Raw genomic sequence first — 17,947 nt, 5'->3', positions numbered from 1 at the left:
CACTCCACTTTTTACACAGCATGATAAATAGACCCCAAACTGTGCATCCCAATTAGCTGACAGTTACCATACATCTCAGATGTATGAGTCTTACAGATTGCTGCCCACCCTGCTCTGTCCTTTATATTTACCCTCACTGGGTCACCAATCTAAGTAAGAAGATCCTCATTTAAAAATGAAAGCTTAAAATAAAAGTTAAAAAAAAAAAAAAAGTTTTTCTAATCTTTTGTGGGCATATTTTAATTGTAGTTTGCAATGTAAGTGTAAGTAAAATCAGTTGTGACAGCCTAAGACAGCTATTTGCAGGCTGGGAACAGACACAGGCCGGAAGGTGGGAGGGGTTTCCCTGCTACTGAAGAGTTCAGCCTGTCAGTTACTGCTATGACCATTTCCTGTGATAGAAATGAAGAGACACTCCCACCTCCCATTTCAGGCTAGACTCTGTACTAAAAGGTTCTCTCTGGGGCTCTGATATAATTACAGTTTTAGGAGGTAAAATGCATTCAAAATGTTTTTCTTGTTTCCTGCATCATTACATATTTTTAGGAAGGATGATGGATATAACTGATAATGAATGATATATAAAATGTCTCCTTTAAAGTCGGTTTTCCCACATTTTGTGATAATTTTGGCCCGTTTTTATTAAAAAACCCTGTAACTGTAAGTTTTCCTGCATTTTAACTTTTTTTTTTTTTTTTTAAACAGTTTACACCATTACACCACCAACAGGAAAATCCTGATTTTACATTTTTTCCAGATTTTACTTTTTCACAGTCCCCTGGAAACTGTAAAATTGGAGTTTAACCACATTACGGGAAAAAGGGCAAGAAGGAGTTGTTAGAGTAAGGATATTTCTTGTTCTGTCACTATTTGAACTGTTTAAGTGCTAATTTAATTTAATCAGGAGGGTACAATAGCTTCTGACCTACAGGCCCATTAATAGGCAGCTAAGCGGGTGAATGGAACCTAAGTTCAATGTCCGTGTGGGTTTGTTCCCACACTCCAAAAATATACAGGCAGATTCACTGGATAAAGGAGAAGGAAAGCTACCAAAGCAATTTATTGCCAATAGATTATAGACTATATTTACCCAAGTAAACAGCTCTAGAAGCTCTCTCTGTTTGTTTAGGATAGCAGCTGTCATATTAGCTTGTTTATTGCCAATAGATTAGCCACAATAGTGCAAGTTATAAAACTATATTTATTCTGCAGAATGATTTACCATACCTGAGTAAACAGCTCTAGAAGCTCTCTCTGTTTGTTTAGGAAAGCAGCTGCCATATTAGCTTGGTGTGACATCACTTCCTAACTGAATCTCTCCCTGCTCACTTATAGCTCTGGGCTCAGATTACAGCAGGGAGGCGAGGGGGAGGGAGAGAGGAGCAAACTGAGCATGCTCAAGCCCTAGTCCTGGAGGTTTAAGATGAAAACAGGAAATCTGATACAGAAGTCCATGTGTACACGATAGAAGGAAAGAAATACAGTGTTTCTTTTGACAGAGGACTCAGAGCAGCATTACTTTGAGGTGTATTTATATAGACCTTTCTGATAAAGCTTACTTTATTTTAGCCTTCCCTTCTCCTTTAAAGAAAAGAATTGCCCCTGCTATATGTGATAGGGATCTTAGATTGTAAATTGACTGGTAAAGAGCTGTGTAATGTGTCAGAGCTATTATATATAGGTTTAATAGTAGCCCATTGGTGTGATTACATATTTTAAGAAGACAATATGACAGGCCATGTTTTAGTCTTTATCTGATGGAAGCTTTGAATGGTTTTCTTTCTATGTAGCAAATCACATCTCAGTATTGATTACAAATCATAAAACATGAATGTATTTGCGGCAGTGCACAAACGAGGACGCGCGTGCGCTTTGTAGTCAGCGGGGTAGGCTGCTTATGAGGTACGTGCCTGTGCTCCCAAGCTTGAGTCCTAGACACGTGACTGTTCTGCCTACTCCTAGTTGTGCAGTGACACGGTAAATACACACTTGGATGATACTACTGAAGTGCCCACAATGGGATTATAGGTTTATCTCTTCCCTTACCTGCTGAGTCCAGACCAACAGTATCGGAGCAAAACGCAGGTCACCGAGCTCCTACTGTGAAGAAGAAGAAGAAGAGGCGACCCTAGTTCGGCCCTGACATAAACTTCTGTATTCTGCACGTACTGTATTAGCTTTATGACCCACGTGGTTATGGGACGTGCTAACAGCTGGAGCAACACACAGTCTACGGAAGCCGACCGGTGTCAGTTCAGCAGCACTATAATTAGTTGGCGTAGCTGCTAATATGGGCTGCTTGACTCGATGAGAAACTGAAATATCGATGCATTTGTGTGGGAGTGTCAATACAACACCAATGTAAACGAATTAATTACAAATCAAAACGTATTTAAATAGTATAGGCAACGCCGTATCATTTCAGGCTTCCTGCCAACCTCACGCAGTTTATCGGTAATTTCCGGGGAGTCTCCCGGCAGTGCCCACAGTTGGGAGGGGATTAATACGTTTCCGCTGTCGCTAATGAGTAGACAGAAGGAGCAGAGAGATCTTCAGGGATGTCTGCTTTGCTTAGTCGGTTGTGTGTGTCTGTGAGGCCGGTGCGGGCCCTGTATGGGCTGCGGAACAGCGGCACTGGTGCTTATCGGGGGTACAACACCAACCCGGGTGAGACTATCCCTATTATTACACAGTGACCTTCTCTGTCCCCTGGCCTTCCTGCTGGAATGAAAGAAGCTGTGCTCTGTGCATGATGATGTGTGTCCCTGAGAGTGGAGTGGCTTCTTTGTTTGCACCACAATGTCATAAGAAGGTGCAGCATAATTGCACTGAAATGAATAGAACAGTACTGAGCGCCAAGAGAGAGGTACCTGTTAGTACATAGCGCAGCCCCGACCCTTGTTGCTACTAATCCCTAGCCTAGAGTCAAGGTCAGCAAGAAGCAGCCTGGATTTAGCGCACACATTCACCAGAGACCTTGGCGTTCTTTTTTTAACAAAAGGACAAGCCCAACAAGAAAGAATTGTCTGTTAAAAGATCTGATCATTGTTTGTTTTAGATAGGATCCTACAGAATACAATATGCTGTCTGTAAAATAATAATAATTACCTTTGGATAGGCTGATCTATAGGTAGGCCATGAGATTTTTCTTTTGTACAAACCAAGCTTCTTTGTCATTTTTTTTTTTTTTTTTTAAAACCAGGTACAAATCGAAAAGGATTAGGATTTCTTTTCATTTTTACCTTGACTTGTATATTCTTCTGCGCTGGACCCAGAACTGTTCAGGCACAATCAGCCCCTTAAGCAAAGAGCTTGCGATCTGGAAGATGTTCGCTAGGGATTATGCTCATTGGCATGTTTCTTCCAGAGTGATCCACAAGCTAGTGCCTCAGTTGTCTCTGGGTTTCTGTTGGTTTCTTCCCTTTGAGACTGGTAAATGCACCGAATCCCCTATTTTGGAGTCCTTCGCGAAAGATTCGGACGAATCCTAATTTGCATATGCAGGGAAAGGGAAGGGAAAAACATTTTCTACTTTATTATTTCGTGACAAAAAGTCATGCAATTTCCCTCCCCGCCCCTAATTTATATATGCAAATTCGGATTCTGTTCGGCCAGGCAGAAGGATTCAGCCGAATCCCGAACCGAATCCTGGATTTGGTGCATCGCTACTGGTAAATAATGATAAAAATACATCAAAATCTAAGTTTTGTTTCTGCATTAAATGTTGGTCTCTTTCCTTCTGGGAACAGCTCCACAATAATGACTTAAGGTAGCCATACACGGGCCGATAAAAGCTGCCGACAGACCGAGTCGGCAGCTTATTGGCCCGTGTATGGGGCCCCCCAACGAGCTTCCCCTATCGAGATCTGGCCAAAATCTCGATCGGACTAAAAATCCCATCGGATCGCGGCCGCATCTGTTCGTTGATGCGGTCCCGCGATCCGACCGCCCGTTACCATTAGTTAGGATCCGACAAATGGATCTCTCAGTGTATGGCCACCTTTAGACAAGTGTAGAACTGGGTTGTCTGGAGCTGCCAACTCCAGGGCTCCCCACTCCACTAACCATGACTAAAGGGCATGTTTACTAACATTGGAGATAAATATCTGGAGAGATTTCTGAAGCTGTTGCCCATAGCAACCAATTAGATCATTCTAACTTATAGGTGGCTGTTTAAATCTAATTTCTGATTGGCTGCCATGGGCAACATCTCCAGAAATCTCTCCAGATATTTGTCTCTGGATAGAAAGGAGTAGATACAATTTGTTGAGAAAAATGTATATAATTAAATTCCAAAATTTCCCATAGAGTTTATGAGATGGACAATGACAAACTAAACATTCATGACTTGGGGCAGCTGGGAAATTGACAATATGTCTAGCCCCATGTCAGATTTGAATATAAAAAAATCTGTTTGCTCTTTTGAGAATGGATTTCAGTGCAGAATTCTGCTGGAGCAGCACTATAAGGCTAAGGCCACACTAGGCGATAGCGCCGCGATTTGACTCGCGGCGACTTTTCGCCGTGACTTTTAAGCCGCAATCGCTCGCCTAGCGAGGCAATTTCGAGCGACAGTAGAGAAAAGATCGCCGCGTGTGTTTTTACGCTGGCGATTTTACGCGATTCCCCATAGACGCCAGCGCAAAAGTTTCCCCAGCGATTGCTTAAAAGTCGCGGCGAAAAGTCACCGCGAGTCAAATCGCGGCGCTATCGCCTAGTGTGGCCTTAGCCTTAACTGATTCATTTTGAAAAATTTTTTCCCCATTACAGTATCCGTTTAATCTTAATATAATCCCTTTATTGGAGCTCCCTATAGATCTGATACAGTCCCTGTTTCAAATGAGGGGTGGGTGACAGTCCCTGCCAGAAGTACAGTAGGAGGGAGATCGCCAATCACAGCTCTGCAGTCACACAAGCAAAGACAGGCTTCAGTTTACGGTCAGGTCAGCCTAGCTGCTGATTGGTTCCTATCCTACAGTGCAGCGTGCCGCCGGCTCCCCTGCACAACCTGGGAAAGGAGGCAGGAGGAAGAATAGAATAGATGGCGGAATTAGTAGGGTTTTGGGGAGAATTTTTCAATAGATAAATCCCAAACACATTTTTAAGCACATTCCTTCTGTATTTAAAAGAGTATAATGCACTGGCACATTCTTAGTTTTTCAAACAATAGTTCTCCTTTAACATTCTAAAGCTGGTTTATATGTATTTGTTTCCAGTTATTTACCTCTCACTACACTGCCTCCAATTTCTTTGTCGGCTATTTTTTTTTTTTTTTTTTTACAATGCTGCTCATCCTGCACTAATGGTCCTGGCATGCAACAATCTCTATTCTTTATATAGAGCTATATAATATTTATGAATTGTGTTTATTTGCAGTTCACTGTTCAGCATGGTCTGTGGCTCGCGGGTTTTCCACTGTTCCAGCACAAACCATTAAATACGAAGAACTGAAAGACTTACTGAAAAAAGAGGGTGTTGCTCTCATAGATGTGAGGGAGCCGTGGGAAGTGAAAGAATATGGTGTTATCAAGGGGTCTTTAAACATTCCATGTAAGCATTAAATAAACTGAGAAGATTTTATGTGAAAGTTGTTAATAATCTGCTGCAATGTAGTTATAAGGGGAAATTCAACAATTAGTAGATATACATGTAAGGAAGTTAAGTGCATTGGATCTATTTAGAATCCGCCGTATTGTCTGAGGTAAGAATTACAGATAGGGTTGCACATAAATCATAATTTTGGAATTGGCCAAATAACAGTCCAAATCTCAACCCTCATTTGTATATTTACATTTTAGAAAACTTTAAATACATTTTGAACAAAAAATTGTTCGGTTGTCCAGAGCTGTAAAGTCACATAATTAAAAGAATTGTGATTGAGATCAGCTAAACGCTACATATTGTGCTAAATCTAAGATTTCAAGCTAAATCTTGAGTTCAGTTCAGTTTATTAGAGATGTGAGCTATTTAAATTCTTTAGTCCTTAGGACCTGAGTTTTGTTTTTTATTTAAAAGTCCCCCTCCCCCATTTTTAAGGCATCACAGTTAATTCTGAAATATTGCATTTAAACTTTAAATAACACAATTGAATTCCATTTCCATAAATATTGGTTTATTCTGTACTATTTTACATAAGCAATACATTTTTATTATTATTACAGAGGGGGAGCAAACCCTGAAAAATGTATTGTTGCTTAGGGTACACTATACAGGCATTGCTGTTTTGCTGGTCCCTTACCTCTACTTACAGTAACAGGTTAACAACCATTTTACCTTTTAACTACGTTTCCCTAAAAGTAGGGATGCACCAAATCCACTATTTTGGATTTGGCCGAACCCCCGAATCCTTCGCGAAAGATTCGGGCCAAGAACCGGATCCTAATTTGCATATGCAGTGGGAAGGGGAAAACATTTTTTACTTCCTTGTTTTGTGACAAAAAGTCACGCGATTTCCCTCCCTGCCCCTAATTTAGGATTCGGTTCAGCCGGGCAGAAGGATTCGGTCGAATCTGAATCCTGCTGAAAAAGACTGAATCCCGAACCGAATCCTGGATTCGGTGCATCCCTACCTAAAAGTCAGCCCCCCTTAATATTTTTGTTGAAGAAACCGGTAAAAGAGGTGCAGTGGAAGCCAGACCAGTCCGTTGCTATTTAACCTTTAATTACAATAGGTAAATGCTATTTTAGAGTTTTTCTTTATAGTTGATCCCAACTGAACTTATAGGTATGTTTTGTTGTTTCAAAGAGTGGTTGGCAACACCCATTTTATTCAGTATAGTGGTGCTGGGAGTCTCCTTAGCAAGCCATTGCTCACTTTGTCTATATCAGAGCTGTGGAGTCTGGAGCAATTTAGGAGTTAGTCACCAAAAATATTCAAACTACTAATAGCTTTAAATACAAGCACTGAAAATACTTAAATCAGATTTAAGAGCTTCTATGAAGGAGGATAAGGCAGAAGTAATTCTTTTTCTAAGAACAATACTTTACAATTTTGGATTGTATTTAACAGCTATTCTACAGCTATATGCCAGGTTCAATTAATATATGTTGTTTTAGCTTTTCTAATTGTGTTTGACTTATGTAGTTTAAAGGAACAGAAACACTAAAAATTATTACATTCAAATCTATTCTGTACCCTCTAACAATGCATCTACCCTGCACAATGTTTTTTAATTCAAGTGCTCTATGTAAAATAACCAAGACATTTCTCTTCCTGTTCTCCAAAATTACAATAGGACGACTTCAATTGTGCCAGACACCTACAGCAGCTCCCGACTTGATCTCCTCAAACCAGAAGCCAGTTGCTGCAGCTTTATAAAGAATGTTCTCACCCCTTAATAGCTCTCCATTCCTTCTATAACATTCCTGCAAATTACATTACGAGGGAGGTTGCACATCAGCATTATTTCCTTATTGCTGTGGAGCTAAGTGCTGGTGAAAGAATGCATGGACGGACTCACTGGATTTATGGCTGACCTGGGTGCTGCTTTCCCTGCTTGCAGCACTTACAGCCATAAAGCACGTTAAAAACACAAGGGGCTAGAAAATCCTTCATAAAGCTGCAGCGACTGGCTTCCAGTTTGCAGAAGTGATGTCAGGAGGTGAAGTGAAGCACTTGCACATAGGGTATGGCACAGTTAATGTCACCATATTGCCCTTTTTAAAGGGGTTGTTCACCTTTGTAACAAATTGACAAATCTAACAGTTCACATGAATAGAACAAACTTTTCCATAGAAATAGTTAACAGAAAAAGTACAGTTCAAGAGATATTCACCTCAGAAGTGTCCCTGTACTAATCCTTCAGTTCCACACAGACCCTGTGCTGGGAGGGGGTCACTGACCCCCAAAAACACTACAGTGTTCACTTCCTCTTCCTTATATGACATCACACATTGTACTGGCAGCTAACTTAACTCCTATTGGCTGTGTCTGCTGTCAATCTGCCACTGCTTCCTGTGCTGGGGAATTTGAGCAGCATTCAGGTACTGAAGAGAAACGGTTACAAGTTTGTGAGAGGGAGGGGGAGTGTGGGCTTGGGCTGCAGAGTCTTCAACTGTGCAGATGGGGGGGATCGAGGTGCTTGGGACCTGGAGTTTTACGGATAATGGATCTTTCCATAATTTGGATCTTCATACCTTAAGTCTACTAGAAAATTATGTAAACATTAAATAAACCCAATAGGCTGGTTTTGCTTCCAATAAGGATTAATTATATCTTAGTTGGGATCAAGTACAGGCGACTATTTTATTATTACAGAGGAAAAAAGAAATCATTTTTAAAATGGATACTATGGGAGATGACACTTGTACTTTCCAGAAATATATTAGGGGGGGGGGGGCATGTATTATTTTGTTTATTTACCTCATAAAAAATCATTATTCAGCAGCTGACTATTTGTATGAGCTTGAGGCTTTCCAAATGAGTTGAATTTTTGTGCATAAAGTAAAATATTTTTCTGATATAGATCCCTATATCATGAAAAATATAACTTTTTCATTTTTTGGTATTTAGAGCTCTAAATCTTGTTCCAGAAGTGGAACACTTAAACACTTAAAAAAGGTATCGTTTTCCTAGGTAAATTACTGCCCCCCCCCGGGAGAGCGCACAAAATCACTTAGGGTTTCCACCTCACCCATTGAAAACCAAACACATATGAAATCCACAGCCTGCATGGCTAATTAGCAATTCATTTAGATGCATGATACATGGCTGCACAGAAATCAGTTCAGTCTGCAGCATCTAAATGAGTTGATAATTAGCCATGCAGCCTGTGGATTTCATATGTGTTTGGTTTAAAAGGGTGAGGTGCAGCCCTACTGTCCCTGCTAGATGTGTGAGTTACATACGTTTCTAAGCAAGTCAGTGCTGGTTTTGTTGCAATTTGTAAATAACTGACATTATGCTTAATGCCAAAGGTATTAAAAGATAAAAATATAGAAAAGCCAGTATTTATTCCCAGAAAAGGTTGCACCCCTTTGGCACTCCATTCAGTTTTAGTCTAGGCAGAAGGAGAGGGCCAGAATTGGGAGAACAATGTTGCTCCTTCCTTTTCTGTAGTATTTGTCTGCATGGCTGTGTTATTGTTTGTTACAAGGCAGGTTTGTTTATCTGCTGCGTCTGTTAACCTCTGCCATTACAATTGAGTAATCAACCAATGATCATTCAAATTATGTGACTGGTTACAGTTCACAAACACCCAATAAATTACTAGGAGGAGGGCAGTATCAACATCCAATAGGAAACAAGTAAGGGCAAAGCCTGGGCATGATGATGTCATCATATAGGAAGTTCTTGGTGTGTCAGGTTCAAAATAGGCCACTCCCATCACTTCAGAAAACTGGTCAGAGAGACAGGAGAAGGGCTGAGTTAATAGGTATAGAAATTAGCTTTTACAATGGCATTTTTACTTTTTGTTATGGAAAATGGTATTTCTAACACATTGAGAGCATTGTTAGTGGTTTCATAAGATTTGTACATTGAAGGTGAACAACCCCTTTAAGAACAGGGAGATAACCTTTTTAATTGTATTTTACATAAAGCACTTGGAATAAGAAATATTGTGCAGGGTAGATGTTTTGTTAGAGGGGTATAGAATGGATTTTGAAATTAATGATTTTCAGTGTTGCTGTTCCTTTAACTTTGATTTTTTTGACCTTTGGCAGTGAAAATGCCTTGTATTTTGTGTACTTAACTTCTTTCAATCAACATAGAAATTACATTAGGAACAGTAACTTCAAAAAATGAAAGTGTTCTAAAGTAACTAACATATAAAAACATCTAGCAGCTTGAATGGCTGCCTACATGGCTACACAGCAGCTTGTTAATATAAACTATAGTCGTTTTTCTGAAGCAAACACGCTGCTTTTTCCATTGCAGAGCAACAGTACATTATATCTTAATTGCTTTGATACACTTTTCGGTTTTCGGTGTTACTGTTCCTTTAAAAACATTGGAGTCGGAGGTACCATAGCCCTGGTCTATATATACACAGAATAATAGAATTCACCTCACACACTTTACTTGATGTGAAGAACAGCAATATTTGTATCTTATCCCCCAAAAAACTTTGCATAGAAGCTTGCAAATAAATGTTCCTGTACTGAACGCAATAAGTAGTTGGAGTGCAATCATATCAATAGTTTTCAATTACATTCAATTTTAATAGTTCAAGACAGTTGATATAACTCAGTTTTTCTTTACACATTAACTTTTTGTAACCTTTAAGCATGGCAATGTTATCTCAACACAACCCAAGCCTTTATACAAATCAAATCTATGTACTACTTACCACTCAACTTGTAACCGGTTGCTTCTCCCAAATACCGTTTTGGGGGTTATCTGTGTGTGCCCTAGAATTTCACAATTTTTTTTATATGAAGTGCTTAAAAAAAAATAATCCTGTTTGTTGAAAAAAAACTTGCTTAAATACATCTGTTTCCTATTCCTGTAGTGGGTGATTTGGTTTCGGCATTGCAGTTGGATCCTACAGTTTTTGAAAAAAAATATCAAATGAAAATGCCAGAGAAAACCAGCACTTTAATTTTCTCCTGTCTCGCTGGAATCCGAAGCAAGAATGCTGTTAATGTTGCAGAATCACTAGGTTTTAATAGGTATGTTTATGATTAAACAAAAGATCTATATGAAATTTGAATATAAGGTGGTGAAAAGCTAGAGTAAGGAGAGCGATGATGGTGATATATCAGAGCAGTGAACACACTGTAAGCTAATAATTATAACACAAATCTGATAGCAACATCATCCCAAAATACTAAGATGTGTTATACTGGGCTTTGTAGTAGGCTCATTGGCCCACACAATAGGGTTGCCACCTTTCCTCCCGACTAACTCCGGGCATGGAGGCGGGACTGTGATGTAGTGGCAGGCGGGGCTGTAATATAGCGGAGCAGGATGTGATGTTGGGGGCAAGGCTATAACGTGGCAATCAACGATTGACCGATCACCACACCAATCGCATGGAATCCTACCAGGTTTTACTAATTTTGGAAAGCCGGCCAGGGATTTTTGACCTGGACTTGGACAGCCCTTCAAAAAACCGGGTTGTCCAGGTCAGGTGGCAACCCTACCACACCACCACCTGAAATGTTGAGGCAAGATTAGATTTGAAAATCAGATCTGCTTTAAGCTGGTCACTAACTGGGTGAACAGAGTAGGGATGTTGGGAGTAATTGAAGGTTTTAGTTGGAATCTACAGTGGCTGTTGTGAGTGATCTGGGGAGGAGAGCACTAGTAGGTGAAGCACATCAAAGGTGTTGTTTCTGGTCTTTATAGTGATTATATTGCATGGGCAGGTGAGCAGCCTACTGAAAACCCACAAGGTCATTCAGATCCTGCTGTCAACAGAGCATTGTGAGGAAACCTGGTTTCCTTGCAGGACATGTATGAGGGTATTACAATAATTTCCAACTAAAGTTGGCCATAGACGCAAAGATCCGATTGTACGAATCCTCGATTCATACGATTTTCGGACCGTGTGTGGAGAGTCCCGACATGTTTTGTCCCACGGAGATCGGTCGTTTGGTCGATGGGACAGGTTAAAAGATTTCTGTCGTCTGGCTGTATTGCCGATCGTACGATTTTCAGAGTGAGACTGATCACTAGCTTAGTCGAACCTAACTTTCATACGATTGCTGTCAGGGGCAGAACATCAGCTGATCGGTTCTTTTATTACTTTATTTGATCTGAATGGTTAGTGGCAGGTCGGGAGATGGGGAAGTTTGAGGATTCGAATGATGGGATCTTTGCATCTATGGCCAGCTTAACATTCCTTCCTCGGTAGGACTTATACCTTGGTGTGCTAACCAATCTAATGCAGAGAAAATTGGAACTATAGATAGATAGAGGCTAGTATGCTAACAAATGTTTGTTTTTTGTTTTTTACTTCAGAGTTCATCATTATTCAGGTGGCTTTGACGACTGGGCAAGACATGAACCACCAGAAAAAAAGCTTTGATACAACCTCTTTGATATGCACATTATATCCTAATGTATGCTTTCTTCTTTACTACAACTGTTTATAGGTTTTCACAGGTCATGCACTGACTAAAAGGGAGGAAATTGTTATATACCTTTATATTGTATATGAGGCTTTTTGTGATTAAACTTTTTTCATCAGTGTATGTCTTAATATTTTGTATTTTTTTCCTAAAGTCTACATGGTTTCTCCTAAAATGACTGATTTTTGTTAGCAGGCTGACATGCTTGGTATGGGGTGAGTATTTTCATTCCAGGATTTCATGCTCTGTGCACATTAGGAAGAATGTCAAATCTACCCAAATTACCTTGCAGTGGTTTATGTGCAAACAGTATGTAAAAAAAAAAAAAGTATCTGGCCTATTTATAAAGCTTGTTCTTTTGTTTCTACCGGCCATCCACCCCCTCATAATCAGCTGACTGTTTAAAAGGAAACAATACCCCTGAACATTGCAGAGCTCTATAAATGTTGATTGCATTAAACATGCCATATGTAAAATACTGCTTAAACAATTTTATAAAAATACACCTTTCTAGTGGTATGTGCTATTGTATAAGCCTAGATCGAAAAACTGCCATTTTAAATACTAAGGGTGGCCCCCTGGCTCGTATGATTAACGGTTCTCACACACATACAAAGGACAACCATACATGCTAGGTTACAGCAGCCACACTTCCTGTGACCAGGGCTGTATTTAGGTTCAGTGCCGCCCTAGGCATCAAACCTAAACAAGCCCCTATGTCATGCGCTGACGCACTGACATCACTTTAGCATTCTTCCTCGGACCCCCTAACGCTCAGCTTCGTCACCGGATTTCCTATGGAAATCCGTGGCAGAAGGTGAGGAGGGTTTAGAACAAAAACGAAAAAAATAGGCACCCCGAGGGCCGCCCCCAAAACCATGCTGCCCTAGGCACAGGCCCTTGGGGGCCTATATATAAATACGGCCCTGCCTGTAACAGTGCAAGCTGCATTATTTCCTGTCAGGTGATCTCTAAAAGAGCACACAGAAGACCATCACAAAATGGTGGCTCAAAGTGAAAGGGCAATAATTACTGATATATATGCACAAATTAATATGTTCTATATGGGTATTAATATATAAATAGATATAGAGCGAATAGTTTCAATTTCTCAGTTGCCTTATTTGTACAAATAACACCAAATTTTTTCTCAAAGGGGCTGTTCACCTTTAAATTAACTTATTATGATACAGAGAGTGATATTCTAAGACGATTTACAATTGTTTTTTATTTGTGGTTTTTGCAGCTCCCCAGTTTGCAGTTTCAGCAATCCAGTTTGCTAGCAAACATGCATTGATTTGAATAAGAGACTGGAAAATGAATAGGAGAGGCCCTGAATAAAAATGAGTAATGAGTAGCAATAACAAATGTGTCACCATACAGAACATTTGTTTTTTTAGATGGGGTCAGTGACTCCCATTTGAAAGCTGGAAAGGGTCAGAAGAAGGCAAATTATTCAAAAACTATAAAATATAAACAATGAAAAACAATTGAAAAGTTGCTAGGAATTGGATGTTCTATAACATACTTAAAGTTAACTTGAAGGTGAACCGTCCATTTAAAGGGGCTTTACATCTTAAAATACAATGAAAAACAAATAAATAGCTGGTTGCTGCGCATAAAATTGCTTTACTAGGTTTGGCTTTAAGCAAGGTGCAGTCTGCATGCAATCTTTGTTCTTCAGTGTGTGATTCAGCTACATGTCAAAAACATATTTGTAGAGTCAATTGGCTTCTAGTGAGATTAGCTAAATGTTTGTCTGCACTTTGTTAGTTCCTGTGGTACAGTACTAATGAGTGATACAATGTTCTCTAATATACTGCCGTCTGTCATGAGGGCTGAAGGAATAGCTTATACTATAAAAAAAGAGTTGGTGGAGCAAAGTTCACAAAGTGAAATATTGTACTACTTGTGCTATATTCACAATGAATTCTTAATGGTCCTATGACCACATCACAATTGTTTTGTGGAGCAGATATACAATGGGAAACTGTGTATTGAGTTAATCAAATGCTGCTCTGTTAAATAAGCAGAAAAGGCTTCTCACAATCTCCAATCAACATCTATTTTTTGCACTTTATATTTTCGATTCCAGGTATCCAAGCCCCTTGGCCAAATGAGACTTAAGAAGAGTTAGGGCTGTGTGACACAGCTTGGGCATCCGACAGTGCAGTAAAAACATTTAGATGTACAGTAGAACACTGATTTTATGTTTCCAGGGCACAGTGTCAAAATGGCATGGGGAAAAAAAAAGCAACTTGCATTTGTGGGCCAAAAAAAGTCTTCAATGCCAGGAAAATATGGGAGTTATTTTGCAACAGGGGGTACTTTATTTATTATAATACAGAAGTTTCAAAGAGTCATGTGACAGAAATGACATCAATAAACTCTGATAATAACCGATGACATCACTAAGCACCATTAATAAGGATATAATTTACAGGACCTTCATGGCTCTTGTGTATTATTTATATAACCTATAGTTTGGTCATTTTTCTATGGGTCCAAACTATAAATTATATCCTCATAAATAGCACGTTCCTACATCAGTACGCACCGTTTATAAGCTAGAGACATCACTTGCCGCTGCTGCTCTCTTCCTCCACTGCATCCCGTGAGTCCGCTTCTGTAATGCTCTGGCTCAGCTTTTTCTTAACATGGCGCACTCCTCCTGTTTCACAGCTATGGCCTGTTTAAATCAGTGTCCCGCTGTACCTAGCCCCCCCCCCCCTTTGCTCAGTCTGGCTCCCTCCCCTTCACAAAGTGCATCTCTGTCTCACTCCCCCTCCCTTTCCACTCACCATTTTAACTTTCACTTCCTGCTCGTCTGTGTCCGCTCCTTTAGCTCCCCCTCCACAATTCCATTCCAGTCTCCCTGAGGTGTCTGGCTAATACTTAGCACTAGGGATGCACCGAATCCAGGATTCGGCCTTTTTAAGCAGGATTCGGATAAGGTCGAATCCTTCTGCCCAGCCGAACCGAATCCTAATTTACATATGCAAATTAGGGACGGGGAGGGAAATCGAGTGACTTTTTGGCACAAAACAAGGAAGTAAAAAAGTTGGATTATATGCAAATTAGGATTTGGTTCGGTATTCGGCCGAATCTTTCACAGAGGATTCGGGGGTTTGGCCGAATCCAAAATAGTGGATTTGGTGCATACCTACTTAGCACAACTAGGATTTTTTTGTCAGTTGACAAAATTGCTGACAATACCTTTTTATGGAACCATACCTGTGCCATTTGAATTGTGCTAAAACAGAGAAGGTATTTTCTCACAAATATATGGATTGAATTATTTGGACACGGCAAGTCAGGTAAGCGGTCATGCAGGGGTATTTTGTCACCCACAGATAGGATTACCCGCACAGGACAAAATGCCCTCTGTGCATTTATTTTTTAAGTATAAATGGAAGGCAACATGGGTAATTTTGCCCATTTCTGCACAAAATAAGGCTTCCCCATCAGCACGTGGTTTAGGAAGAGCAATTGTAGCAGCATAGAAACATGGAGCTCCTATAAGCTGAGGTAGCCGATTCCTTGAGGACGGGTGTCTGGGAAAGCCAGCCTATTGTTCTATTAAAAAGTTGCCAGGTGATAGCCTGCCATCAATCCAACTTGCAGTGCAGCAATAAAGAGAGACTGAAGTTTATGAGAGCACAAATCGCATCCCTGAGGGCTCTTGGGAAAAGTAAGAAAATGGCTTGCCTTGCAATATATTTCAAAATTAAATATATAGAAAACATATTAAGTCTTTTGAAAACAGAGTTTAGTACAGGATTCTGCTTAAGGAGCAGTATAGACTATTAAATTTTAAATAAGGCGTTTCCTTATGGCAGTGTTCCCTTTAAAAAGATTGTATTTACTTGGCAAGATCCCCATTAGGACCACCCATCCCAAGGTAGCCAGTCTGAAAACTGCTCAAGTCTGCTAACATTGCCATGCCAAAAAAATACCTCAATCTTTTCCTGCTCTTGAAAGCCAAATTTAAAGGAACAGTTCAGTGTGAAAATAAAAACTGTGTAAATAGATAGGCTGTGCAAAATAAAAAATGTTTCTGATATAGTTAGCCAAAAATGTAATGTATAAAGGCTGGAGTGACTGGATGTCTAACATAATAGCCTGAACACTACTTCCTGCTTTTCAGTTCTATAACTCTGAGTCAGTCAGTGACTTGAAGGGGGGCCACATGGGACATAACTGTTCAGTGAGTTTGCAATTGATTCTCAGCATTCAGCTCAGATTCAAAAGCAACAGATATGACCCATGTGGCCCTCCATCAAGTCTTTGATTGGTTACTGCCTGGTAACCAGTCAGTGTAAACCAAGAGAGCTGAAAAGCAGGAAGTAGTGTTCTGGCTATTATGTTACACATCCAGTCACTCCAGCCTTTATACATTACATTTTTGCCTAACTACCTATATTAGAATCATTTTTTATTTTGCACAGCCTATTTACCCAGTTTTTATTTTCACACTGAACTGTTCCTTTAATCAGTTTGCATCTACACTTGATGACTACATTAGAAAACTGGACTATTGTAGATCCTATTTGGATACTTGTTTAAGTTAAAGTAACAAGAAATGCAAGTGTTTTAAAGTAATTCAATTACAATGTACGGTGGCCCTGCATTGATAAAAAAAATATGTGTCGGATTTAGAAAGACTACCGTACTTTAGTTTATATAAATATGCTGCTGTGTAGCCATGGGGGCGGCCATTCAAGACACAGGTTATATAGCAAATAACAGATGCACACTGCAGAATACCATTGCATTCTATTACAGATACCTGTTATCTGCTAAATAGCCTGTGCCTTTTCTCCAGCTTAAATGGCTGCTGTTACTGTTCCTTAAAGTAAAGTTTTTGGAGCTTACAGGACTCAAGAAAGAAATGATAGGTAAATACTGAATATGTTGACAAAGGAGATTACAGCTCACAAAATGCATTGCCTACTAAGGTTTAACCTAAAACAGATATAGGCTACCCTTGAGTCAGTGTGATTAGGACAACCAATACTATACTTCACTATAGGTTAAAACAGGATCTGATCAAAAAAGATTCAGCTGTGGGGTCAACAGACTTATGCCAACAGGAGGTCAGCCTTAGTGGGAAATGTACAGTGAATACTTTGTTGCCCTGGATATTACATGAACACACATATATAGGAATGCATGTGTATAACCAAATATACAGTTGGCCCACAGTGGAGGACTACTTTAGGCGTTAGACAATTTAGAGTTCCATTACAATAGAGCTATGATTAACTTGTCACAGAACACAGGGGAATGCAGTATATTTTTAAATGACTTATTTGTGTCCCAGTACACAGAAAACAAAATAGCATCTATAGCCAATATCCATTTGTGATATAACCCTAAATAAGTCCCTGAAGTGCAATATCTTTTACTGATAATTAAAAATACATATTTTACATCCCCTCACAACATATTTAGGAATCTACTGTATTGGCAGTGCAGGCACTCCTTGTTATTAACAGACCAGTGTGACTTCAGAATGCCTCAAGGAAGCACCATGCAGTATGCTTTGTGCAGATTTAACTGTAGCAAACCTCAATACGTTGTTTTTTTTCTTTCATTTTTGTTAAAATTTTTACATACCTCCCATTATTTTTTTGACCACGTCCATTTTTGTGGCCACACCTCCTTATTACCATGTTCATTTTACAAAATTTGGCAGGTTATGAAAGTTTGAACATATTTCTGTGGCTTTTTTTTCCAGTTATTACAGTTTTTCTAATGAAGGTGATTTCCCGTTTCCCAAGGGACCAGTTATCTTATCTTGCTACAATTAATTATTTCCTTATCTCGAAGTTGTTACAAAAGTATCTTATCTCCTACTGTAGCTGTTCTGGGCTCTCTGCCAAAAAAAAAAGCCAATTAAGTTAGAGACGTTGTTTCTTTTTCTGGACTT

The 17,947-nt window shown here is 39.6% G+C and overlaps 2 protein-coding genes across 4 annotated transcripts in view; one reads left to right on the top strand and one right to left on the bottom strand.

Moving 5' to 3' along the window:
• Nucleotides 1–2,290, bottom strand: part of usp45.L (ubiquitin specific peptidase 45 L homeolog) — a 70,937-nt gene extending 68,647 nt beyond the window's left edge. For all 3 annotated transcript variants that reach the window (XM_041563010.1, XM_041563011.1, XM_018263372.2), the window contains exon 1: nucleotides 2,047–2,290. The gene's annotated coding sequence lies outside the window, so the exon portion shown is untranslated. The remainder of the gene's footprint in view (nucleotides 1–2,046) is intronic.
• Nucleotides 2,291–2,432: 142 nt separating this feature from the next.
• Nucleotides 2,433–12,138, top strand: tstd3.L (thiosulfate sulfurtransferase (rhodanese)-like domain containing 3 L homeolog). Its single transcript, XM_018263373.2, has 4 exons — nucleotides 2,433–2,667; nucleotides 5,377–5,550; nucleotides 10,452–10,611; nucleotides 11,906–12,138. Exons 1-4 carry the CDS (start codon nucleotides 2,559–2,561, stop codon nucleotides 11,970–11,972), a joined length of 510 nt encoding a protein of 169 aa, XP_018118862.1. The 5' UTR covers nucleotides 2,433–2,558; the 3' UTR covers nucleotides 11,973–12,138.
• The last annotated feature ends 5,809 nt before the right edge of the window (nucleotides 12,139–17,947 follow it).

Source organism: Xenopus laevis, chromosome 5L, assembly GCF_017654675.1.
Source record: "Xenopus laevis strain J_2021 chromosome 5L, Xenopus_laevis_v10.1, whole genome shotgun sequence".
Classification (NCBI taxonomy): domain Eukaryota; kingdom Metazoa; phylum Chordata; class Amphibia; order Anura; family Pipidae; genus Xenopus; species Xenopus laevis.
Note: the sequence above shows the minus strand (reverse complement) of the source record. Positions and strands in the feature narration are given on the sequence as shown.